Source organism: Dipodomys merriami, unplaced genomic scaffold (genome assembly GCF_024711535.1).
Source record: "Dipodomys merriami isolate MVZ:Mamm:240054 unplaced genomic scaffold, mDipMer1.0.p SCAF_9, whole genome shotgun sequence".
Lineage (NCBI taxonomy): Eukaryota > Metazoa > Chordata > Mammalia > Rodentia > Heteromyidae > Dipodomys > Dipodomys merriami.
This window is the reverse complement of record NW_027206512.1, coordinates 10,480,241-10,507,073: the sequence shown is the minus strand read 5'-3', so window position 1 is coordinate 10,507,073 and position 26,833 is coordinate 10,480,241. Positions and strand designations below refer to the sequence as shown.

The 26,833-nt window shown below is 39.3% G+C and overlaps 1 protein-coding gene across 2 annotated transcripts in view; it reads left to right on the top strand.

Moving 5' to 3' along the window:
• The first annotated feature begins 7,791 nt into the window (after positions 1–7,791).
• Sparcl1 (SPARC like 1) overlaps positions 7,792–26,833 on the top strand; it is a 39,327-nt gene continuing 20,285 nt past the window's right edge. Inside the window, exons 1-4 of one of the 2 annotated variants that reach the window (XM_070012879.1) lie at positions 7,792–8,143; positions 10,368–10,448; positions 25,612–25,676; positions 26,660–26,803. In XM_070012879.1, coding sequence (XP_069868980.1) covers positions 25,623–25,676; positions 26,660–26,803 — 198 coding nt within the window. In that variant the 5' untranslated portion in view covers positions 7,792–8,143; positions 10,368–10,448; positions 25,612–25,622. The remainder of the gene's footprint in view (positions 8,144–10,367; positions 10,449–25,611; positions 25,677–26,659; positions 26,804–26,833) is intronic. The other variant, XM_070012880.1, reaches the window with a different exon arrangement.

The window sequence follows — 26,833 nt, the reverse complement described above, 5'->3', positions numbered from 1 at the left end:
TAGTTGGAATAAGGGATATTTCCCTGTGGTTTTATTCTCACTTTCATGATAATTACTGAAATTGAACATTTTTATATTAAGGTTTGTCATTTATAGTTTCTATTGAAAAATAGCTATTGGGCTGGCGCCAGTTGCTTATGTTTATGAAATCTCTTGTCCATTTGTTAATTAGGTTCTTTGGTTTCACTTTTGCTATTGAGTTTCTTATATATTTTGGATATTGACCCACTATAAATCTTTTGGGGGGTACTTTTTATTGTAAAAATGCTGTGCAGAGGGGTTACAGTTATGTGAGGAAGGTAATGAGTACATGTTCTATCGAGCATTATCACCTCCTCCTTTGTTTTCTCCCTACCATACCTTCCCTCCCACCTCCTCCATCACTACCAATACCCCTCACCACCCGAAGTTGTAAAGTTCGTTTTCAACATAGTGTTTTGTACATGTCATTGTTACAATGGGTCAACCTGCATCCTCATTTAAGCATTTTGTTTTTTCCCTTCCCCTCCCCAAATTAGAGAAGTGTATATACAAGATGCAGGGCACTGACATCAAATACAGTGAAAACAGGGGTTATACCATGGGGGAGGAACATACAAAGCAACAACAGCAAAAAAATCACATGGTACATTATAAATATGTTAGAAGTAATAGCAAGAAAGAAAAAAGATATTTGTGACCCTATCTTGGGGTTCATTTTGCTTAACCTCATCTTATATGGCCATATGTACATAGATTTTGTGCTGCTTGTCCTACAAATGTACTAGTTATTGCAAATAAGGGAAACCATGGGGCTTATGTTTCTTTGGGCCTGGCTTACTTCACTTAATATAATTTTGTCCAAGTATTTCCATTCCCTAACAAATGGGGTAATGTCATTCTTTCTGATAGAGGCATAGAATTCATATATATATATATATATATATATATATATATATATATATCACCTTTTCTTGATCCATTCATCTACTGAGGGGCATCTGGGTTGGTTTCATATCTTAGCTATGGTAAATAATGCTGCAATAAACATAGTTGTGCCGGTAGCCTTAGTATGGGCTTGTTTGTGATCATTTAGGTAAATGCCCAAAAGTGGGATTGCTGATTGACCCACTATATTTCTATTGTCTTAGTTCTCTCATTTACTTATTTGTCTCTTTTATAGAGTTGTCCCTCCCCCCCACTCTCTACTTCCTCCTCTAGCTCCTCTGTCACCTACTTTGTAAAATTTTCCATTTGAGCCAGGCGTTGGTGACTCACACATGCAATCCTAGCTACTTAGGAGGCTAAGATCTGAAGACCATGATTTGAAGTTGGTAGAGACAAGAAAGTCTGTGAGATCCTTATCTCCACTAAATTAACTACAATAACAACACCACCACCAACAACAACAAAAGCCAGAAGTGGAGTTGTGGCTCAAGTGGTTGAGTGGTAGCCTTGAGCAAAAGAAGCTCAGGGACAGAACACAGGCTGGAATTCAAGCCCCAGGATGGGCATCAAGACAATTGTTTTTCTTTTTGCCTCTCCTATATTATTTTTTCTTTTTCCTGATGTTTATTTTCAACATAGTGTTCTACACTTCCATTTCTGCCTAAGAACTATTTTCTAGTTCTCTTGCCTGGCATCCCTCACCTCTACTGGACTTTCAGACCCCCTCTGAAGTCAAGTGTGGTCATATAACTTCCTTGAGTCAGTGGAAGAGATGACGTGCAGAATAGCAGACAGAAGCTATAAGAACCTAATGTAATGTGCCTTTTTTTCTTCTCTCAAGGGAACTTCATCAACCTGGGTTCAAAAGTGAGGATGTATATCAGAATTGTGTTAGATTTGCAGTAAGCAAATAGCTTAAACAGAACAACACAGCATCATGGACCTTTGTTCTGGTATTTTAGTGTTGTTTGTGTTACCTCAGCATAATGTTTCCTCATAAATACATCTATACTTCCTATCAATGGGAAAACCTTCCAGAGCTCCTTTTACTTAATACACAAAGGTCAAACTTCTTAAATCTGTCATCTAATATATACCTAGTCTTAATCTGCCTTTCTCCTTTTATTTTCATTTATTGTATTTTGAAGCTTATTACTAGAAAAACAGTAGCTAATTACATTAGGCACATTATACTTAGCAAAATATTGTACGCATTTTTCTATTGTCTTTCTTGCTCTTGTGTGCCACTTAATGGAGGGCTGGCTGATCTCATGAAAGGACCTGGCTAGAAGAAGATGACTAGAATAAACTTATAAGAGCCTATACTCAGAACTTGAACCAGAAGTTTGAATACCAGGACCAAGCTGAGAGACAGGAAATGGTTCAATGCTAGGGTAAGATGGTGCTACATTTAGGCACAGCAGTAACTAAGCTAGAATTCAGACCTGAATAGGAGCAAGACCCACAGAGACCTAAACAGAAAGACCTAAATGTCACAATGGAGTATAAGTAAAATGAACTTTCTCCCCTAACTTTCATATCGGAAGCCTCAACCCCAATAGTACTTACTATATACAGAATTTAACGAGAGAGTTGTGATTAAATGATCATAAGGCTCAAGTTCTAATCCATGAGGACTTGTGTCTTTATAAAAAGTGGTAGACACTAGACGTACATGTGCACAAGGGGAAAAATATGTGAAGTCATGGTAAGAAGATGGTCATCTGCAAGCTGAGAGAGGCCTCAGGGCACTTGGAGCCTGTCAATACCTTGTTCTTGTACTGCCATCTTCCAGAACTGTCATTTAAATACTAGTTTGTGGTATGTTGATATGGGAATTCTACCAAACTAACACATTGGGTAATCAAGGAATAAAGTCTTACAGGCCACATCCCAGTCTAGATTGTTTTCCCTGTAGCCTTCCTTGCCCCTTCTACCTGCTTCCTGCCTGTGCATCCATTACTTCTACCCCAAGGGATCCATGTCATGTTCTGACCATCAGTGTGTCCTGTCTTAGACTCCAGAAAGGCTGAACTGAGATAATTCTCTTCCATGACTCAGATCCTGTGCTGTCTACACAGAGCAAGCTCATCCTATGCTTGAGGATTGACTGCAGTCACAAAAGATTTGTTGCAAGACCCCATCGATACCAACATGGTGACTGCTCACCCCTCATAGAAAATGGTACAATATTTGCCTCTAACCTATCCACATCTTGTTGTAAACTTTACCCCATCTCTAAATTACTTGTAATATCTACTCAAATGTAAATGCTGGGTTAATAGTTACTATACTGTATTGTTTAGGGAACATGGCAAAAAGAAACATCTATACTAATGAAATATTTGTAACATTTTTGATCAATGATTAGTTGAATCCACAGATGCAGAAGCTATGGATGTGGTGACCTGACTAACTAAATAGACCCCTGAATGGGTGGGAGACCTGGAGTAATTCATGAATGGGTGGGTTTTAGAAGCTGTCCCAGAACTCTCACCAGTGTTACAAAGGGAATCTCAGCACTGGCAGTTAAAAAGAAGGCTCCAGCTCAGACGCTAGCATGTGAAAGACCCCTGACCAGTACAGATGACTCGTAGGTCAGGGCACACAGTCATGAAAGAAGCACTTTGTCAGACTTCTCCATTGCATTTAAAGACTGAATGAATTCTCTAAATCTGATCTGCAGCTCCATCTGTTAGGTGGGTATTGTTGTAGGTCTATTGTCCTCAGCTTTGTGAGCTATAAACTATTTTAGAAATGACAGCAGCTTTACAAACAATAAGAGGTTGGATATCTGCCAATGAACATTCCTAAAATAAAGACACACTTCAAAGGCACTGTGAATTCAAAGCTCTTTCACATTTAGTTTTGGTCAGTTTTCTCTCTTATCTAGTTATGAGTTTGCACTTATATGAAATCTCAGTGTTTTGCTTTTAAAAACAAGATTTAACGACTGAATGGCAGAGTAGTAAAACAGGTTCTCTTGGTAGATAGAGGGAAGGAGGGTCAATGGACAGGGTGGATGTGTGAACGAACATGGTCTAAGGACTTCATATATGTTCATGTAAATAGAACAACAAGGCCAGTCAAAATTGTTCTATGAGGGAGGAGAGAGGAAAGAGACTAGAAAGAATGACAAAGAGGGTGAGTCTGAGAGGGTCATTTGTAATCATGTATAGGAATACCCCAGTGAAATTCATTTGTATAGCAAATAAATGCTAAGTAAAATATTTAAATGAAGAACTTCTAGTATTCTGAATTTCTTTTAACTAAGCAACAGATTTTTTTTTTGGGGGGGGGGGGGCGGGGGGTCCGGTCATGGGCCTGAACTCTGGGCCTGGGCACTCTCCCTCAGCTCTTCAGCTCAAGGCTAGCGCTCTACCACTTAAGCCACAGCACTCTACCACTTCTGGCTTTTTTTTCTGCTTATGTGGTGCTGATGAATCGAACCCAGGGCCTCATGCATGCAAGGCAAGCGCTTTCCCACTGAGCCACCTTCCCAGACCTAAGCAATAGATTTTTTTCAATCATGTCATAGATTAACAAATCCTTCCATAAAACTGATTAAAAGTTCACAAGCTTTACAATCTACAAATGAACTCTCTGGCTACATGTTTACATTTAAGATATGAAGTCTGTTGGCCTTAAGCAAATTTATTAGATGATGATGATGATGATGATGATGATGATGATGATGATGATGTCAGTCATGGGCTTGAACTCTGGGCCTGGGCACTGTCCCTCAGCTTCTCAGCTCAAGGCTAGTGCTCTACCACTTGAGCCACAGTGCCACTTCTGGTTTTCTGAGTGGTTTATTGGAGATAAGAGTCTCGCGGACTTTCCTGCCTGGGCTGGCTTTGAACTGCGATCCTCAGATCTCAGCCTCCTGAGTAGTTAGGATTACAGGTGTGAGCCACCAGTGCCTGGCATAAGCAAATTATTTTTACGTTTGGGAGTTTGAGATTGAGAGCATCACAATTTGAAGCCAACTCAGGCAAAATGTCCATAAGGCTCCATCTCAAGAGTAAAGGCTGGATATAATGACATATACCTGTCATTCCAGCTATCGCAGATAGTGTGAACAGGTGGACCAAGATCCAGGTCAGCCCAGGCAAAAAATAAGACCCAACCTCAAAAACACACTAAAACAAAAAAGGCTGGAGGTGGAGATCAGGTGGGAAAGCTCTGAGTTCAATGTTGAGTACTACCAAAAGATATTGTTTTTACATTAACCCATCCTTCAATAATAAATTTTTGATGATTTCACAGAAATATTAATTTTTAATACTAGAAAAAATATTTGATTTCCATAGCTCTTCCATTAAATTTTGTCAGCATAATCCTTGAAATTAATCGCAAAGCCACCTCCAATTTATTAAATTGGGGTCCCTAAGAAAATCTTTAAGCCAATACAAGAAAATCCGCCCCGGGTGCCTGTCAACCTAGCTACTCAGGAGGCTGAGATCCGAGGGGCACAATTCAAAGCCAGCAGGGGCAGGAAAGTCCATGAGACTCTTATCTCCAATAAACCACTCAGAAAACCGGAAGTGGTGCTGTGGCTCACGTGGTAGAGCGCTCGCCTTGAGCTGAAGAACTGAGGAACAGCGCCCAGGCCCAGAGTTCAAGCCCCATGACTGATTAAAATTGAAAAGAAAAGAAAAGAAAATCCTCTGAAATGAAGGTCTCACAACTCTCATGTTCTCCAGGACATCTTTGAAGTAATAAAGTAATGGCGCCTGCACGCTCCACATGTCTATGGCCAGATGTACACATAAGCTGAAGAGAAGAAAAACCAACAGAGCCCACTCTTTCCTCTTCCTCAGAGGAGACTTCTGACACTGGCTAAGGAAAACACTCCATTGTCTAAGACCCAAGGACATCCTATCCTTTCATCCTGTTTCTGGAAAGGCACTTTGGAGCCAGTAATCCTGTCCTGAGACGGAGATAGTCCCCAGCTGCATTGCGATTTGTTTTTGGTTTCTAGGCACACTGCCCAGTTTCCTCTGCTCCCGAATGTGTCCACCTGCAAAATAGAGATAATTCTTGTTACCTTTCTCTTGTAGTGTTCTGAAAATAAACAAATGTTCCCAAAGTGCTTTGAGAGATTTGGATGAAGGTGTATTTACCTAGCTTTATAGCTCAGGGCTTTGCTTATATTTTACTTTGCTTTGTTTTTATTAGGTTGCTTTTTGAGGGTTGGAGGTTTGTTTTTCTTTGGGCTGGACTTTGGCATCCATTTAGATATTTTAACTTCATTAAGTTGCAATCGTTTATCTCATGTTTTCAAGAGCATTTCCAGAATGTGAAGAAAGCACATCTCCTACATTCTAGTAAAATAGAGAGAAGCATATCTCTGACTCCAAAGAATTTACCAGCTTGCTCAGAAAGAGATGGTAAGTAGCCTAACACAAGTATGACTGTTAAACAAGGTGATTGGGAATTCCACCTTACTAATTAGCTTGATTTGGAATTCCATTTCACTGATTACAGATAGAGACCATGAAAAAAATCACTTTGCCTAATCAAGTCTCTTACATAAACTATAGTAGCTAACATTTATTGAGTGTTTAATAAGTGACAGGCAGTGTCTTATGTAGTTTTCTTATATTGGGTTACTTAAGATTCAGAAAAATTGCCAGAAATATATTGTGATCATTTCCATGTATAGCTCCATCATATAGATAAAGATGCTGAATGAAGCTTGGAGAGGTTATGTAACATATGTCTGTTCTTGCAGTTGAGAGAGAGAGACAGACAGACAGAGACAGAGACAGAACAAAGAAAGAGAAAGAGCTAGAGATAGAGATAGAGAAGTCAGGCACCATTGACTCACACCTATAATCCTACCTACTCAAGAGGCTTAGATGTGAGAATCTCGGTTCAAAGCCAGATGGAGCAGTATAATCTGTGATCCTCTTATCTCCAACTAATCACCAAAAAGCCAGCCTTGAGCAAACAAGCTAAGAGATAGCTTCCAAGCCCTGACTTCATGCCTTGTACCGCTAGCGCGCGCGCGCACGCGCACGCGCACACACACACACACACAATAAGCTAAGATATAAATCTAAGTTTCCTGGCTTCAAATTCTGAACACTTAGCCATTATGCCCACCAAATGAGAAGAACATAGTTAAACTTACTTCTGATAGACTTACAAGTCAACTGATACAATGCATTAAAAGCTGTTGACACAGTGTCTGACACATAACAAATGTGCAATAAACATAGGTGGGAATTCATAATAGGAGAGATTAGACATACATAAATAACAGAATGCCAGGTCAAAAATAAGCACACATTTCCAGCTGGCAGACACCTTCCTGGAGACCAAACCTTACAAGCACAGGATTAGAGTAGGAAGGGGGGATAAAGGATTCTATAATTGCCACATCTCTGAATCAGCATACCAGTGAGCTATAATACAAGGAGCAATGGTTCAGATAAATCTAAATTCCCAAAGCTCACTCAAAGAAATGTCACAGTTGCTGAAGTGGCCTGCTATTAACATTCAGACTGCATTCATGCCATCATCCATGCAATCAAGCCATGGAAAAAATGTTATATGCTACAATTTTTCTTTTCTTCTTTAACCCCTATGCCTCACTTGTTCTTAGGAAGAAACACTGACATGAAGTTTCTTTTCAAAATCTTAAAATAAAATTCTCCCCCCACCAAGAAATATTGCTTATAAAAATCTTTCAGAGCTGTTTGGAAAAAAAAAAAGAAAAAGCAAGCACAAAGAGCCAAGTGCTTATATTCTGGCCAAGTTATGAGCCTGTGAGAACAGGAGCGGGGGGGGGGGGGGGGGGGGAGGTGGGGGCTGTTAACTCCACGCACGCCAGCAGACTTGCTTTTTCCCTCTGGGTTTGCATTGCCTGCAAAGCTCATCTTACCCTCAGAAGAAGTGGCCAGCCTGCTACAGAGATCCAGGAATCTGCAACCAAACGGATGACAGTCTGAAACACTCCCTTGCTGCCAGCCTCCAAATTCTCATCTGTCACTTCAGACCCAGACTAGTTGACAGAGCAGCAGAATTTCAACTCCAATAGACTAGAATGTGTTTCTGAGCAGAGAAAGCAGAGCTAAAAGAGAGAAGGGGTTGAAAGAGTTTCTCTTGGGTATTTGTCAAACTTTTATTTCCTGCTGGAAGCGAAGAGGGGATTGAACTTCAACTTCAGTTTTCTACTAGAACTCTGGGTTTAGCCACCTATCTGAAGGTAAATTTCAATATATTTACTGCATTACTAATTGCTTTTGTTAAAATGATTGTGTTATGATCTAACTGTTTAATATGTTTGCTTAAGTAATACAAAGCCATTCATTAAAAAAATTCTATATATGATGTATAGAAACGATCTTGAATAGGGAATTTTACCATCTATATCTATGTTTTCCTTTTCCCTACAAGATTAAATTGCAAACTCTAGCAAATGATGGTTTTATAAGGACCAAGAGCAAAGATAAAAAATAGTTGTTAGCATTAAGACCGTAATGAAGCTTAAATATCTTTTGTAGATATATTTTACTAAACACGAAATAAACCATAGGGAAAATTGTGTTCTAAAATAAATAATAATTTTTAAACTGAAATAATTTGTAGTCCATATTTAAATTATCTAGTTATCCAGTCACCAGCACAATCTGTACCTAAAAACATTGTAGAATTATAATATTTTGCTTTTCTAAGATAGGAAAACTCCTCTAATCATATATTCTTATTGGGTCATTTTTTAGTTGTTGTTATCCTTGCCGATCCTCTTTGTATTGCTTTATAATGAATATTTTCATGCCTCCTGTCATTTGTTAAGATCCGCACTACACATGGGCATAATATTTCTCTAATTTCAGATGCTGTCTTATTTAGAAAAAGCTAAATGAAGGAATGAGAATTAAAGAGCTAAAGACATTCTGATAGCTCTTGTGTTATAAGATGCTATTCCTGTCTCTGTCTTCTACAATACACCAGTAAATGCCACTGATGCTTACTCATTCCTCCAGACATTAAAGGTCACCCTGTAGAAACCATGCTTTCAACTACAGATCAATACTGCACAAACACTGCAGCAAGAGGTACTGCAGGGCTATTTTGTTTTCACTGCCTTCCTTCTGCAGAGGCTAAATATGTCACCTTGCTATTGTATCTGCTTCCTGGCCATGAGTGTCAGCATTCTGAATAGAAATGTTCACTCAATCTAACTCAGTAAAATCTTTCTTTTTATTCTCCCCTTTCTCTTATATACCACCTTCTTTAGCTGACAGCTTACTTGGATCTAGATGATTATGGCTGTGGCTTTTTTCTTAAAAGATACAATAGTTAAGGAAGATTAAAATTCTATTTCTTTCCACCCAATAAGATCTATCTAAACAGAGAAATCTATTTCATCTGTTTTAACATTCAGTTAACTCGCATTGCCTTCTGCATTTTGGAAAAGAATAGGTATGCATCATTTGTGGATCATGTCTTTTTTCTTTCAGAGAATTTTAGTGCAGCCATTGAGCAATTAGAATGCTGGAGATTATTTTCCTTCTCCTTTTGGGATTTAATCTCCAGTAGCTTTTCCTGACACCATCTCATGCATCAACTAAGCAAAAATAATAAGTAGTGATGCCAGAAATGAAGTGTGTAGTGATGTATCCAGATAAGCCCCAAATATTCTTCATTTCATTTCCTCTTAAGTGTTATTTTTACTCAGTTGACTTGTAGCAATACTGAAATGTTGGTATTTTTAGCACATGTTGGGAACATTTTTCAATCAAGTAGGACATAAACAACTTTTATTAAAGCTTGGGGTGTGCTTTACTTTTATCACTTTCTTATTACTTTTCAGTTCAGGAAGTTCTCCTGGTTTTGTAGAAAAGGGGCCCCCTTAAATTCAAGAGAATTTCCTTAGCTGCCTGAGAGATACATATCCAACTAGGCCAGAGTATGATTCTTACATGTCTCACAGAGGCCTCTTCTGGCTTTGGCAGAAGATGAACCAGCATGGCTTTCATTAGCATCAAAAAATGGACTGAGCTCTGGAAAACAGAGTGTGTGGTCCTGACCAACTTCTCCATAGGTAGGAAGCTAGTCTAATAATTTCAGTAAGACCATGGGCTCTGGTTATATATGACTGTGTAGATTTGGCTTATGATACTAGAACACACAGACTTGGTTTATATCTAGACCTTTCCACTAAATAACACCAAGATTTAGGACAAATAACTTCACCTTTTTGTGCCTCTGTCTCTTCATTTGTGAACTAGGAATACAAAATTAGATGCTGAAGAAACTTGATGTGAAAATCCAGTGAGGAAAGCAACAATGCTTGGTATATACAAATTAATCCATTGATCATAGCAAATATAAAAGTATTGGCCTAATTAGAGTTACTGTTGAAAAAACAGTGGAGAAAGGGATTCCCTTATTTCTTCCTTGTAAACATTCTACTCATCACATAGCTCTGAGTCAGCACAGAAGAAGAACATGGACTTCTGAGCCTCATACACCTAGACAGGACCCCTGACTCTACCTTCTACAGGGTAAGCATCTACTTCATACTTGCTTGTACTCATTTACCCAAGTAGTCAGCAAAACAGTGAAACTGTAGTTTTTGACCCTTTGCTCAATCTCCAGGAGCTCCAGATATAAGTCCAGCACTCGCCCCCATATGCCAAATAAAGAAACATCTAGGTGAAGGGCAAAGAAAGGTGATTTATTATGCAGCAGCCATGGGAAGACAAGTTTTGCCATCATCAGCTATTTTCAGAGGCTCAAATTTTCGTCTTAGGTTAAATAGAGAGAACTGGGGGCAGACAGGGAGAAAGTATGCATAGTTACTACAGTTCTAAGTCACAGGCAGACTCAGAGATGGCTTCCGGTGGTCTGGCAGTTGGTTATCTCAGGATTGTTCAGGTGAGCTCAGGATTGCATGGCTAGGTGAGCTGGTATTTCCTGGATTCAAGGATGACTACAAAGTGACTGCAGGAGAGGATGGCTTGTGGCAAAAGACATGGATACAAAATGGAAAACTCTAGAATGTCTAGCCTCTATCCTCTTCCAAGTATCAGAGTAAGCTGTCAATGTTTCTCAAGAAAAGACAAAAGGCAGATTTAAAACACCTCTTACAATGATTAATCATCATTTTAATGAAAAACCAAATGCAATATTTACTAACTCCCAGGTATAGGACCTGACAGAACACTTAACACATGGGAATTTTAGTGGATTTTATTCATAAGAAATCTTACATAACAGTGGGGTATCCATACTGCATCTAAGATGGTGTTTCTAGTTGCAAGGTTGGAGATTAAAAAGAACATATTCTTTGAGTTGTCTTTTTTTTTCAATTCAAAGACATGGAAAGACATCTGACATTCCCCCTGGGGGACCCCAACATGAGCTATTTGTTACTGTGAGTCTTTCTGCTTCACCAATTGGCAGCTGCTTAATGGCCCAGTCAAGTGAAACCAAGGAGCAATTTCTGTTGCAGCCTGCCTTAGGCTAAGTCAGGAGACAGGCGGCTTTGCAGTCCGTCCTGCTTTATTGCCCTACTTGGACAGAGGGGAAGGCCCCCAACATTTTTCCTTTCAGATCTTTTCTAAAGGCAAGAATAGGGCTTTTGACTTGCTCTGGGAGTATTTTCTTCTTCTTCTCTCCCTGACATTCAAAAAGAAAGGGGTTTCTTGTTTAATTTTTTTTTTGGTTTTGTTTTGTTTTTTGTCACCCTCTCTTCTTAGGTCTCTAGCATTGAGCTGTCAGCTGCTTTTCCTGGCTGTGGGAAGCAGCAGCTCCTCGTTACCATAGCAATGAAAGGGCATAGAGGAACTCCCAAGTCATGACCCACTGTGTGAACAGCTCTTAGTGGGCTTTAAAAAGCCTTCTTTGGAAATGAAGATGCCAGTCCTGGCACGTTGCCTTCCTATTATGCAACCAACTTAGACACAGTGGTTGCAGTAGCTAAATGTTTCCTTTAAAGATTCAGTGAACAGGAGGTATTAAGAAAATGAACAAGAAAGCTGGCTGGTCTACTGTGAGGTTCCAGGGAGGAAAAAAAAACTCAGACAGCAAAAATGGTCTCTCAGATGGAAATGGTCTCTCTTGACATCGCACATTTCACACTCCACAAGCCATTTTTTTCCCAAGTTCCCACCACCCCCTCCCACCTTCATGTGCTGTTCTTTGGGGCAGTCTCCACTTGAATCTTGACACTTAATCTCTCCCAGTCCTTTCAGTTTGGTTTGGTTTGTTGTCGGTTGTGGGGCTTGAACTCAGGGCCTGTACACTGTCCCTAAGATTTTATGCTCAAGACTAGAGCTTTATCACTTTGAGCCACAGCTCCACTTCTGGATTTTTAGGTGGTTAATTGGAGATAAAAGTCTCAAGGACTTTCCCGCCCAGGATGGCTTTAATTTGCAATCCTCAGATCTCAGCTATCTTGGTAGCTAGGTTTATAGGCCAGAGCCACTTGGGCCTGGATCTCTCTCTGTCACTTTTTTGGGGGGGGTCGGTCGTGGGGCCTGAAAGCTCTTCAGCTGAAGCCTAACACTCTACCACTTGAGCATCAGCTTTTTCTGCTTATGTGGTGCTGAGGAATCGAACCCAGGGCCTCATGCATGCAAGCCAAGCACTCCGCCACTGAGCCACCTTCCCAGCCCCTCTCTCTGTCATTTTTATCCCTCTTCTTCCTTCTCCTTCTCCTCCTCTCCCTCCCCTCCTCCCCTTCCTCCTCCTCCTTCTTCTTCTTCTTCTTTTGAGAAGGTTACTGGCCTTGAACTCTCTATGTAGCCCAAGCTGACCTAGACTTGAAATCCTCCTGCCCCTACTTCTCAACTACTGCTTTTTAAATCTTATCTTCTCTATGCCTCGTTCTTCATCTGTGAAATAGACACAATAATAGTCAAAAAGCAGTCATGAGAATTTAACAAAATAGTGTATTAAGACACTTACTGTAGTATCCAACTCATGGTAAACACTGAATGCTATCTCAAAATATCCCATTTCTCCTGAATGGGAATAAGAGCTCATCCATATGACCATTGTAGGATTAATTAACATAATTTACATGGATGCTTAGTATGGAATAGTTGTAATTTATTTTTTCACGATGAGGTCTAACTGATAGGAATAGACTTTTTGAATCGAATTTCCTGTGAGTAAATTGTGGAACGTTTATGCTGGCATAAACGTGAAACTGTGAATTTGTGAAGAAAAGACATAATTCTGAATTTTTAAAATATTTTCTATGAGTAAAGAAAACTGTAATCATCTTGATTAATACTAGAACAACCTCTCTGTCTGAAAATGCTTTTTAAGATAGGTGCCAGTGACTTATACCTGCAATGCTAGCTACTCAGGAGCCTGAGGTTTGAGGATGGAGAATCAAGGTCAGCCTTAGCAGGAAAATCCATGAGACTCATCATCACCAATAAACCACCAAAAAGCCAGAAGTAGAGGTGTGGCTCAAACAGCCACAGCCTTGAGAGAAAAACCTAAGGGAAAGCAACCTGGCTCCAAGTTCAAGTACCAGTTGTCGCGCGCACACACACACACACACACACACACACACACACACACACACAAACACACACCATGTTTTTTAAATGAAGTCTTCCCTTTAGTTTCTTCAGGGTTTTCTAGGTCACACAGTTGAGTAAATAAGCAATCCTTTTATGTGGTGCCTTAAACAACTGATGTTTCCGTTCTCCTACATCCTGTGCAGCATCAGAGATGTAACAAGGAGCCAAACCAGACAAAGGCAGTGCCCTGCAAAACTCTGGTGTCCTTGTCCTGGGGAAGAGAGCCATTAATCAAATCACTGCATTACTGAAAAGGCAGGTGCCCAAGTATAAGATGACCTTGCATACAAAGCCATCTTTATTCTTCTAATGAAAAGATTTGTGGCAACTTAAATGTATAAATGGACAGTGTATTCCAACATCTATTTAGGAGATTTAATCTATTTTATCTTCAAAACTTGCTTCATTTTGAATATTTTATTTGTATAAAAGGGACTTTATATTCCTGCCTTCAGGAAAGTTTCATTAAAACTTCAGTGTCTGTGCACTGGATCCACTCTGTAATTATCAAATACTGAATATATCATCAATTCTTCTGTAGGTCGCTTGTAGATCACCTTTTAAAAAAATCGGCTGATGCTGCAAATTATCCCAGGCACAAGACGTCACTCCATGGTGATACGTGCTACATTTTAATTGCTTACCGTATTGCTTCTTCCAGTGCTCTTTAAAGGGCTTATGTAAAAACCACATGGATCTGCAAGTGTGGTTTTCTAAAACAGCATAATTCTAACACTTCACTAGTGAAGTCATACCTCAAGGATAATGACTAAGTCTGCTTTCTCCTCTCTTCTGTCAAGGTGACCTTCTGAAGAACAAAAACAAGCATTGCTTGAGATCATTTCAGATTGTTCTCCTGAATGACACTTTGCTGCCCAAAATGAAGAAGCTGAGATAGTAGTCTTGAATGTGAGAGGCTGCAGCAACCCTGGGATATACAGCCAATCCCTCTTTTTTTTTACATCATGATTGGGAGGGAAGTGGAAAGTGACACTGTATTTGCACATACATTGCATACAATTATATTCTGAAATGAGAAGCATGTGGCAAAACACATTTGTTCTAAGAATATATGTAAGAAGGCTGGCCTCCCTGCAAGGTCTGTGATAGCTTCTGCTGATCTAAATGCTAAGTGCAGGTTCACTCTGGAGCTGGGTGATTGAGAGGAATGACTGGCCTCCAAATTCCAAGAGCCTGGCATCTTGTGCAAAGATCATGGAGCAGGAACCCTCTGACAGCAAAAACAGGGGAGCTCCTCCAAAATCTCTCATTTCCAAGTATTAAACACGGGTACTCTGCTTGATTTGGGTGGAATGTATCTTAATATCTCTATGAAATTCTAGCTGGACTCAGAGCCCCGATGGACATGACCATATGGATACACACAGGATAAGTTCAGTTAGGAAGGTAATGGCAGGTGAATGTCAAGGTCCAGGAAAACCTGCATCACTGAGTGTAATTGTGTCATGTGTACTGTGAGACCAGGGCCACCTTGATGTCAGGTGGTGACTCAGCAGAGAACTCAAAATAGAAGTGTTTTGTTTTCATCCTTCAGATGACTTTAATGTCAAACCATAGTGCTCACCCCAGAGACTCTTTATTACTCGTAAGCTCTTAAGCATCAGTGTTACCTGAAGATCAGGTAACAACATGCATTCAGCATCCAAAACAGGACCAAGGGGTTTGCTCTCTGAAAACAAGGCCTGAGTCTCATGTAAAGACAAGGAGAATGTTCCATTTGAGTCTGGTTTTTGTTTACTACCTTTCCCCAAAAGGCAAGTTTCCCACAGTTTTAACTACTAAAAATAGCAACCTACATTCAAATTCAACAGAGCATACCTGGCCTTATTTGGAAGGGTGCATGTACATAGTCCAGGATGTAAAATGACAATCAGAAAGAGAAAAACAAAAGAACAGAAAAATCAGTAAAGGCAAACCTTTCCTTTTTTCCATTTGGTACATCCTTCTCAGGTTATTTAACTTTAGGCAAAGAGAGATTAAATAGACCAAGTAGTCACCATCTGCCTTGAAAAACAAAAGTCTCTGAAGCCAGAGACTCAGGATTTTAGCTGCAGCTACGATTGAAGTAGCCAGCAGCTAGATGCTCCAGATACATGAGGCACTTAGGACAACAGGCAGAAACTTTTCATTACAAGGATTCAAAGCAAAACTACCCAGCACTAAAATTTCCATCAACCGTTGGCCAATAGAAATGAGGAATCATTTTGGAGGTAGGGATGACTGAGTTGGCACCCCAGTTCACTGGTTATGCTGCCTGTGAATGAGCAGCAAAATGAGACTGGAGGATGATAAGAGAAAGGAGGGAACAGTTGGTGTTCAGGGAAGGCGGGTGGCTATGTGAAGTAGGTTTAAGTGGGAAAACACTTTGCAAAACTTCAAAAATACATTTTTTTTCTCTTTTTCTCATTTCTAAGTCTATTATCTCAGGTATTTTGTGACAATAATGGAGAACTAACACAGTTGACCTGTAGGAAGAATGAATAATTCACAACTTACTTAGACCAGTAGTTTCAGAATAATCCACACATTTTTCTTAATTTAAATTAATTTTCTAAACTAATAAAATCAATTCCTATTCTAAAAGATATAGGAAAAGCAAGCCAATGCAAAACCATGCCTCTCTCCTCACCTGAACTTTCAGATTTCTAGAAAATACTGTGCCAGTGGAAATGAATGTAATTACAGAACAGAGCACAGATTTGTCATATGGCAAAAACAGAGAAGCCACATTTTGAGAGGCTGAATATGGAGTCTTTATTAGAGCCCTGGTGGCCTGCAGATGGACTCCTGGTCCAAAGATCTGCACCCTGTGAATATACTTAACACTGTCAGAAAAGACTGAGCCATGAGAGCCAGAAAGGAAAGACACAGTAAAGAAACAATACCAACAAACCAGACTAGCTCCTACGGAGTGAGACACCATGATGACCAGAGAAAAGCCAGAAGACAGGAGATAGAGGACACCAACACAGAGACTTATGGCATGGCATAATGATGCCTGAGCTGGTTTGGACCTAAATAGGGTCAGATCAGGGGGGTATGGTCACAGGGAGCTTGAGAGTTTATGACCCAAAACTGACAGGTCCAGTAACCTATTGTCCAAGCCCTAGCCCCTGCCTCCCAGGATTCAGGCAAGCCCATCACCTGGGATTTCCCTGGGGCTAAACAATACCATGCAATTACCTATCCTCTTTGGTTATAAACAACATGGTGTATCTGCGGTTCAAAAGATGGCTTGTCTCACCTCTAGGCCTTGGAAGCTAGTTGGACAGCCTCCATCTCCTGGGTAGGTGCCAGGATGGGTGTGCAAACAAGGTGACTTACTAAGACCTAGTCTTTCCCTTACTTCAGAATGAACCACAGGACCAATAATGGTTGTTTGAAAAGTTCACTATTCGGTCTAGATAGAGGTGTATGTCTTAGGAGATAGTTATTTCAGAAGAAAGAGCTAAAGATGAATTTGATGGCTTCCTTCAGAGGAATGTTCTATTTCCCGCCAAATACAATGTCAAATAATTCTTAGCTATTACACACACAGCCTCCCTCCCACCCTGCAGCTAGAGGACCACACACTTGTTCTTTAGAGGCCAAAGCTGGATTTTCCCCATCAGATGTGAGGCAGCTGACCCATGCATGGCCCATTCCACTGTGCCTATCAGGCCTACGTCTGCAGGTGTGGCTACACTGTAGTTCCAGCTGAAGAAAGATATTCAGACCCCTTTCTGTGTTTTTCCAGAAACAGGTTTCACAGAGTTGCTGAGAAATCTAATTACTGTTTTCTTTCATGGTGAAATCCAATTAAAACCTCTCCCATAGTGAAAGCCAATCCTTTTAATAAAAATAAAATTTAAAAAAAAAGCTAAACAAAGGGGCTTCAAGCTGGGAATGTCTGTTCTTTCTAGGGCAGCGCTGCAGGAAGGTTGCAGTGACCTTGGCCTACCTTGCTAAGAACAATGATCATAGTCTATTACTACCCTTTCCTCATATAAAGAAAACTAATTTTGTATCTGATGCCAAGAGTTTGGGCAATGTTTCCAAAGATCCCTTAGACAAAGCAAATTCTGAGCCAACATCTGTTCCCTCCACATTTTTTTAATGTAACAAGATGACTTTTCTTATTGAAGTTAGAATGCCATGTTAAATTTTAAAGGAGTGAGTTATTTCTTTTCTTCCTACAGAGTAGCACACAAAAAGCCCACAGGTCTACATTATGAGTGGTTCTTTGCTGCTTTCTTTCTTTCTCTCTCTCTTTTTCAAAACCAATGTGTTTGAATAGTGGTGGCAGTTAGGTCTGAGACTGTGGTGATAACAGGGTGGCTGCCTAGCCTCTCTGCTTCCTATTATCTTCATAACAGGGCTAATAGCTCTCCGGGTCCATAGTCCAGTTCCTGGTATGTACACTTTGTATACAATGTAACACATCTAAAATACAACTTTGTTTCAACTCAGCTAATTGGTCTACTTCTGATGAAGATAAATTTTCCTAAGTTTTAGGACTAACCAACTAAAATCAGATTTGAAAGCAATGTGTAAAACGTTGTTAGACTGAGCTAGTACGTTGGAGTTCCTTTTGTTTGAAAAAAGGCTGAAATGGAAGGGAAAAGAATAGTACTAAACAGGATAGATATTGGTGGTTCATACCTACAATCTTAGTACTCAGGAGGCTGAGATCCAAGGATCAGCATTTGAACCTAGCCTGAACAAATCTAAGAGACTCTTATTTCCAGCTAACCCCAAAACTATCTGAAAGTAAAAGTGTGGCTCAAGTGGTAAAGCACAAGCCTTGAGGAAAAAGAGCATGAGGCCTTGAGTTCAAGCCCCAGTACTGGCATGTGTGCATGTATACACACACACACACACACACACACACACACACACACACACACACACACACGGAGTAAACAAAATGTACCAGTTCAGATAGCACTAGAAAAACTTAAATGAGGGCATCTTGGCAATAGGAAGTAACTTTATTGACAGAAGATGTGAAGATATTCAAGCCAATAAATCCTAAATTTTGAATCAAGGGTTGTGTAGGTCAACAACCCAGTAAAGACTCAATCAATAGAAGAGAAGAACTCAAGTTTGGGAACTTGGAGAGAATGTAATGAAGGCATATAAAAAGCATGTAAAAAAACATATGAGGTTGAAAGACACGTTAGAAAGAGCTAAGCTTGTACAGAAGAGAAGAGAGATTTTATGAACCCAGACAAGAAATTTTTTATGAGAAGTTCACCCAGAGGATGTGTGAACTGAATGGCTGGAACAGTTAAAGGAAGAGAATTATTGGAAAGTGATTGGCAGCCATATCTTCCTCTTTTCCCCAAATCTCTTGCCAGGTCTCCTTACTGGCTAAAAACAACTTGTTAACACAATTCGTTAACACAAATCATTCTGAACCCAGAAGGATTAGCAAGGAAAAATGGAGAGAGAATGTGGATGAGCAACTGGAAGATGTCTAAATATCCAGGGGTGATAAATCTCTTTCCAGAGAAGGAGAGGAAGAATGAATAGCCTTCACCATTATGGACCAATTGTGCCTTTTTCTTGTTTGAAGGAATCTTCTTAGAACTTTCTCTCTAAAGCCATAAATGAGCTATAGCTTTATTACCCTATTTTCAAACAACTCTTCTAACTCTGACCACCATTCCACTACAATGTATTGTCTCTACTTCTTTCACAGAAGGCAGGTAATGAATAATGCTATAGCACTGGGAAACAATTATTTCCCCTGTCAAAAGTGCTGGCCCTCACCAACGTACTGTTGTACCAGATGCCAGATTTTAAAGGGAGGGACCTGTGTTAGGACAGAGTGCTTTCATTTGTTGTTCAGACAAGAACTAAAAGCTCCTGAAAACACACCATTATTTATTTCTCAGAGGGCTCTAATACCATGAGAATGAGGCTACTTGGAACTGTTTTCAGGTATTAATTGCTGTTTTTTCTTAAATCCTGGAAGAGAAGAACTCCCCCAAATGAACAATTCTTGTCCATTGACAGAGCTGAAAGCCCTTGAAATTGCTCTCTCCCAGCTAGCAGAACTTAACAACTGAATTACTGTGTTAACACAGGAGACACAATTTCCACTGAGTCCCAATAAGCTGAATTTATACTGGTAAAGTTTAACTAAGAAGAGAAATGCAAATAAAAGCAAGCAGAGAAGAAGCAAGAACTTGGTATTCAGAGGTGGCAGAAAAAGAGCAGCATTAATCTATGGGATAATTCTAGGGACTAGCCTTCTGAAGGGGAATTGCCAGGCTATTAACAACAGGGAGAAAATTATTTGAATATTAAATCCTGCAGTATCACAAATGCCACAGGCCTTCAGTTCAGCCATTCTGAGAGGATGAATATAGTGTTTGTAACCCAGGAGTAGATAGATAGATAGATAGATAGATAGATAGATAGATAGATAGATAGATAGATAGATAGATAGATATAGTGTGTGTGTGTGTGTGTGTGTGTGTGTGTGTGTGTGTGTGTGTGTGTGTGTGTGTGAAGATCATGTTCATATACAGGACTTGGTATGAAGCCGATGTAAGGACCCCTGAAGTCTGAACTAATTTGTGCTGTGATACAGCATATCCATTCTGGCCATACTCATATAACTGTACCCCCAAAGATTATGCAAAATTACTGGGAGAAGATTCCTAACTATAAATATTAGAAGTCCAACATTCAAAGAAAAAGAGGCAGTTGAAGGACAGATACAGTCACAGGACTTGAGAACGAATCATTCATATGGATAAAATACTTTTGTCAACTCTACTGTGGTGCAAGGAGCAACGGAGGCTCTCTGGAGACAAAAGCTGAAAGAAAAACCAGAAAATGACCTGCAGGGATTTTGGAAAAAGACAATGAGATTAGTGAATGGTATAATAAAAGAGGAGCTCTGAAAGGAATGATGAAGGGGTGTGAAAAGGTGGTCATTTTACAGTCTTGCCTATGAGAAGCCTTTGGGATTCTCCAAATATAATTATGGTAATCTCTTAATTACATGTCATGGAAAAGGGAGAACATGCACATTTCTTCTGAGCAAGGAAGGGATCTCTGGGAATGTCCCTGAAAAGCCACACAATGAGGTGTACTTTGATTGCCAAGACTAGGCTAGGTGCAGTGGCAAAACTTGTGTCATTGGAGAAGTGAAATGTTCAGGAAGTTCTCTTTGGATGGATTTTTGCCATGAAGTAAGGGTAAGGTCGCAAGTGAAACATTCATAGCTAATGTACTTTCCACAGTACTGACCTGGTGTGTACTATTAGCTATTATTAAAGTCAAGGCTTTTCCAATAAAATAATAGTTGGGTGCTTGTAAGTGATTCTAATCTTAGTGAATGTATATGAGTGCTACTTCATATAAAATACTATTTATTCTAATTATCTACTGTCACATAAAATGTAAAGAATTGCCATTTTATACTGTGTGAAGATTTTTTAAGTTGGTGGCTTAGTGGAAGTTTTACAATGGTCTAGGTCATTTGATGTCTTTTTTTCTTATTTATTAATCTAATGTCAAGGGCCAATAAGGAATGTCACAGTGACAGGAGCTCAAATTGCTGCAATTTAGTGCTGTCCCATTTGTGACCTTTATCCAAGGTCAACTCATAATTCTGTATGGCAGTGCCAACCAGAAATAAGAAAGAAAAGAAGGTTGACTCAAGATTTTGTGTATGGAGAGTTTGGGCAGGAGACTCAGGGTACTCAGCAGTGAGATGAACTAGTCTGGAGTGTCCCCGATGGCTCCACTCACAGGTCCTGTATCTTTTCAATGACATATAGAAAGCTGAAATGGTTTAGGACTATAAAATGATATTTTCAATGGCATGTCACTCTCTTGCCACTGGCTCAAGTTTCCCAAAATAAGTATTCTAAGAGATCCAGATAAAAACTCCAAGGCCCCTATGGTCTGGCCTCAGAAGTCTAAGAACATCACTCTTGCTCAATCACTTGTCGAGTAAATCACCAAGGACAGTTCAGATTAGGCAAGGAGACCAAGACTCCATGTCTCCGTGAGGAGAATAGAAAAAATCAACAGCCACAGCATTTAAATATATTAAATCAGAAATGAAAGAAATTCTCTTAAGGCAGTTACCCAATGTGAGTTAGAACTGAGTTGACATCTATTGAGAGTTTGGTTCTTAGTGGGAGACCCATTCCTGCCACAGCAAATTTGTTTGAATGGCACATTGGCCAGCCAATAGAAGAACGCTAGGCATTTGAAGGTCCAAATGCTGACTTATCCTAGAATGGTCTTACCCAATGCAGCCTGTCATCTTTTAGTTTCAACTGAACTTCTTCTGGAAGTTTAGTTACAAGACACCCTGTTCTAGGAAGTTCTCCAACTACTCCACATCTTCAGCCTCTTTAGACTCATGGAAATACACACTGGTATGAAAGAAGAAAAGAAAGATAAATGTAAAGACACTAAGTAACAAAATGACTTAAAATGTGAATTATTAATGAGCTGTTTTCTGTCTTAGTGTTTCAAGAAATGTTAACATTTTTCACTTCCTTTTTATAGTTGGTGATGTTACAAGATGATTACATAATCCCATTTGAGAGTCCAACCAACCATAGAAAATAAGTCAGAAAGGCATTAATATTTGCCCTTTTTGTGCATAAAAAAATCCTGTGCCTTGACCAAAGTCTCTTAGCTGATTCAGATCTACCACTGAGACCTTGCACATTTAGAGAGAGAACTTTTATCTAATGTCACATCAATGCTGCATATGTAAGTCTTATAATCATTTCTGAAAGTTTTTCTCATTGCTAAATTTTTCATTTGGTTTTATTTATTCTGTCTGCAAAATAGCAATCTACATTTTGTAAAGACAGCACACCAAACAGGAACATCTCAAAATAAAAACGAACTTTTTACTTATCCAAGAATGAATGGTACTAAGCAAGGACATCATGGTTCTTTCTCATTTTCCAAGTACTTTGCAAGCATCAGCAAATTGAACCTCCCAGACTCTTTAGTATGACAGTTATTTTCAAAATATCGCTCATTTCCCAGCAACGTTCTCCACTTTGTCCTGTTTATGCAAATCAACACATTTGTTCAGTCTTTCAAATAAGAATCTGAAGACCTTGAAGTTATTTTGGTCAATGTGTGGCACCTACCGTTAGCTAGACAAGATGAAGTGACCAGTGATTTTATCTAAAGGACAAAGTAGAGCATAATAGAAGTTCTGGATAGTAGATTGTCCTACAAGTTTCTCTCATTAGAAATTAATTTTACTGATCCATCACAAAGAATGATATTTTATCATTTGCAAAGAAATAGATGGACCTGGAGAAATATTATGTAAGCCAGGCCCAGAGAGACAGGACATATGTCTTCTCTCATATTGAAAGTTAGATATAATTTATAAATATGTGTAAACATATATAGGGTCATATGATCTATACACAAACATATTAACTGTAGTATGGTATATGCAGAGGAGAATTCCAATGATGTAACTCCTTTGAACAACTAACTTATAGTATAACAAAATGAATACCAGCAATCTGGTATTCTTGAGGGATGTGTGGAGGAGTCAAAGGGAGGGAGATAGATGAATGAAGAGAGGAGGGGGAGAATGCAGTCATAAACTAGGAAAATTGAGAGGATGAGTAGCATTGGGAAGGAGAACAATGGAAGGACATTGATCAAGATGCATTGTGCTCATCAATAGACATGTTGAACTGTAACCCCTTTGTACAACTACTTAGACACAATAAAAGATAAAGAGAAATTCAATACAGGTATCTCCCTAATAACTGAAAGCTGGGGCAATTTCCTACTTTAATCATTCTAAATAATGTGCTATACTGGCTTCAAATTCTGTTTTCAATTTCAAGAATGGAAATAAATAGGAGATTCCTGAAAAAATTCTACCAGGCTGAGACACAATAAACAATCAGAGCCCATGCAGGAAAAAATGGGCCCTCCATGGTAGGTGAATAGTTGTATTGTGTACAACAATTCAGCTAGTGCTATAAGACAAACTCAGTTGTTTGTTGTTGTTGTTGTTATTGCTGGAGCTTAAACACAGGCCCTGGGCTCTGTCCCTGTGATTCTTCTTTTGCTCAAGGGTATTGCTCTACCACTTGAGCCACAGCAACACTTCTAGCTTTTTCTGAGTAGTTTATTGACAATAAGAGTCTCATGGACTTTCTTGCCTTTGATGGCTTTGAACTGTGATCCTCAGATCTTAGCCTCCTGAATAGCTAGGCAACCCTGCAGCTGTGGAATGGTTGTCAGGATTCTCAGCATTCTAGTAACTTCTTTGAGTTAAAACAAATACTTTTTACCTGAAAGTAGAGAATCACCAGTCTAGGACTATCTCCTAAGTATGTGTGAAGAAACTACAAGATAAATATGTAGAATTTAAGACAAGCAAGTTTGCTTTTTTTTTCTTTTTTCAAATTATTATTCAGTAGTTGTACACAAAGAGGTTACATTTCCATAAGTCTGGTTATAGGTGCACTGCAAGCTTATTTTTAATGAATGAACCAAGAGCAAAGATATTCTGGAACTAGAGCAGCTTGAAACCACCTAGGGGAAAAGGTGTGTCCAGAAGAAGGAGAAAAAGTTTGTGTTACATTTAAGCCATATTTGTTGTCCTATGTCAAACATAATGCTAACAATAATGACTGTATTAATAATAATGTTGAGTGACAGTAGATAGGGCAAAGAAAATGATTTCATGGTATTATGGATCATACTGTCCAATTTTCAGTCTTCTTAGATCAATGGCAACCTTTGGCAAACAGGAATTTTTGTTCCTATTCCATAGATAAAGTTTGGAAAGTACTAAATGGTAAAGCATTACCCAAAGCACCATAAAAATGTATGGAAGGCACATTAAACTCCTATCAATGAATCTATATTCCTGGGGCAATGACTTAATATAACCATAAAGTTTTGCTTTCTGCCTCTTTTTCTTAAAGAGCAAAGAATCCAATGAGGTGTCAGTGGCTCACACCTGTAATCCTAGCTACTCAGGAAGCTGAGACCTGAGAATTACAGTTCAGAGATTGCCCAGGCAGACAAAAATTTGAAACTCTTTTCTCCAATTAATCAGCAAAAAAAAAAAAAAAAAAAAAAAAAAGCCAGAAATGGAGCTGTGGCTTAGTTCCTGCATTGGCTCTGATTACTTACTGGTAGAACAGAAGCCTAGAGCAAAAAAGCTGAGGGAAAGCTAAGGCCTGAGAGTTAAGCCCCAGTACACATAGGCATGCGCGTGCGTGTACACACACACACGTACACACACACACACACACACACACACACACACACACACACACGGAATTCTAGCAAAGAAAATAGGGATTCACAGAAGTTGTAGCTTCTTAATTAAATCTTCACATCATTTTGAATGTTTGTTACCTTTTGGAAAACAGGAGAGAAACTGCATTTTTCACTGATACTTTACAATTGGCATTCACCAAGAGAATAAAATATTTTAAATTATCATCAATAACACAGAGAGTAGATCCTATGTATTTACTCCACACATTTAATTTTGGATATAACATATTAGATTTTGATACAATAGTCATAGAATATATTTTAGAGAACATAGTGAAGGTAAAAGATGGTAGCATTTGGAGGTTCATGAAATTCATAGACTATTTCCATGTCCATATTCCTAAAACGTTATAGCTAGAAGATCATCATCATGTGTGTGTGTGTGTGCGCACGCGCCAGTTCTGTGGTTTGAACTCAAGGCTTGGGTGCTGTCCCCGAGCTTTGTGTCCATGGGTAGCATTCTACCACCCAAGCCATAGTTCACCTGAAAAAACTGTCCCCAAGAAGAGGTAAGTGACTTGCTCAAGGTTATGAGCAGTTATAATTCTAGCTGAAGCTAGAATGTTTCCAGGATGCCAAGAATTTTAATGCTTTCTTTGGGAAGGCCAAAATATGAAGGAGCAATTTTCACAAGGACAAAATAAGGTAAGAAGTGTCATTTATCTTCCTTTTCAGATGTTAGTTCACTAAGACAATGACCACTTCTAAATTCCAAGGACAATATCAAACTCAATATTTACTAAGATTACCACTTAATCTCCCCTACGGAAATTGTCCCCATCACTGAAATTATCTTCTTGATTCACAGGTCTAGAAAGCATGAAGACTGTTCTGATTTTCCTCTATATCTTGGGAACTACAGCTGCAATCCCGGTAACTTCTGTTCTCTTTCTTCATATCTCCTTCTTTAGTTTAGGACCTTTCCATTAAAAGAAAAAAGAAGAAGAAACTGGGCACCAGTGGCTTATGCCAGTAGTCCTAACTATTCAGGAGGCTGAAATCTGAGGATTGTGGCTCAAAGCCAGCCCAAGAAGGGAAAGTCTACAAGACTCTTATCTCTAATTAACCACCCGGTAGTGGAAGCTGTGGTTCAAAGCAGTGAAGCGCTAACCTTAAGGAAAAAGTTCAGTGAGTGCCCAGGCTCTGAGTTCAAGCCCCACAACCAACAAAAACAAAAACAAAAAACCACACATATTCTTGCCAGGAGCTGATGGCTCATGCCTGTAATCATAGCTATTCTAGAGGATGAAATCTGAGGATTGTGGTTCAAAGCCAAACCATACTGAAAATCCTTGAGGCTCTTATCTTCAATAAATTACGCAGAAAAAGCTTGAAGTGAATCTGTGGCTCAAGTGGTAGAGTGCTAGCCTTGAGGAATAGCTCTCAGGTCCTGAGTTCAAGCCCCAGGACTGCAATAAAAAAATGTATTTGTACTTTTCAGTGTGTGTGTGTGTGTGTGTGTGTGTGTGTGTGTGTGTGTGTGTGTGTGTGTGTGTGTGACCACGCGCGCATGTGCATGCGTGTGTGCCAATCCTGGGGCTTGAACTCAAGGCCTGAGCCCTTTCCCTGAGCTTTTTATGTCCATGGCTAGCATTCTACCACTTAAGCCACAGCTATACTTCCTGCTTCAGTGGTTAAATGGAGATAAGAGCCACACGAACTAAAACACAATTTGAATTTTTATTTCATTTTACATAATACTATTGACATTTGTCTGTATCTTCAGAAATTCTAGACAATATCTTTTTATTGATAATATGAATAAAACATACTGCTATGAATAATAACAAGAGCAACTAGCAATTTTTAAATTGGTGTCTAGTTATGAAAAACACACATATTTTTTAATTTTTCAGACAACTGCAAGGTTTTTATCTGACTATTCCAAACCAACTGCTGAAATATTGGTGACTCCCGACAATACTGCAATCCCCATTGCCGGCGTTGAAGCTGCCGAAAAGGAAGCTGGGGCAGCCACAGAAAGCACTCCCAACCATAAGGTAAAGATAATACCATGGCATTAAATATGA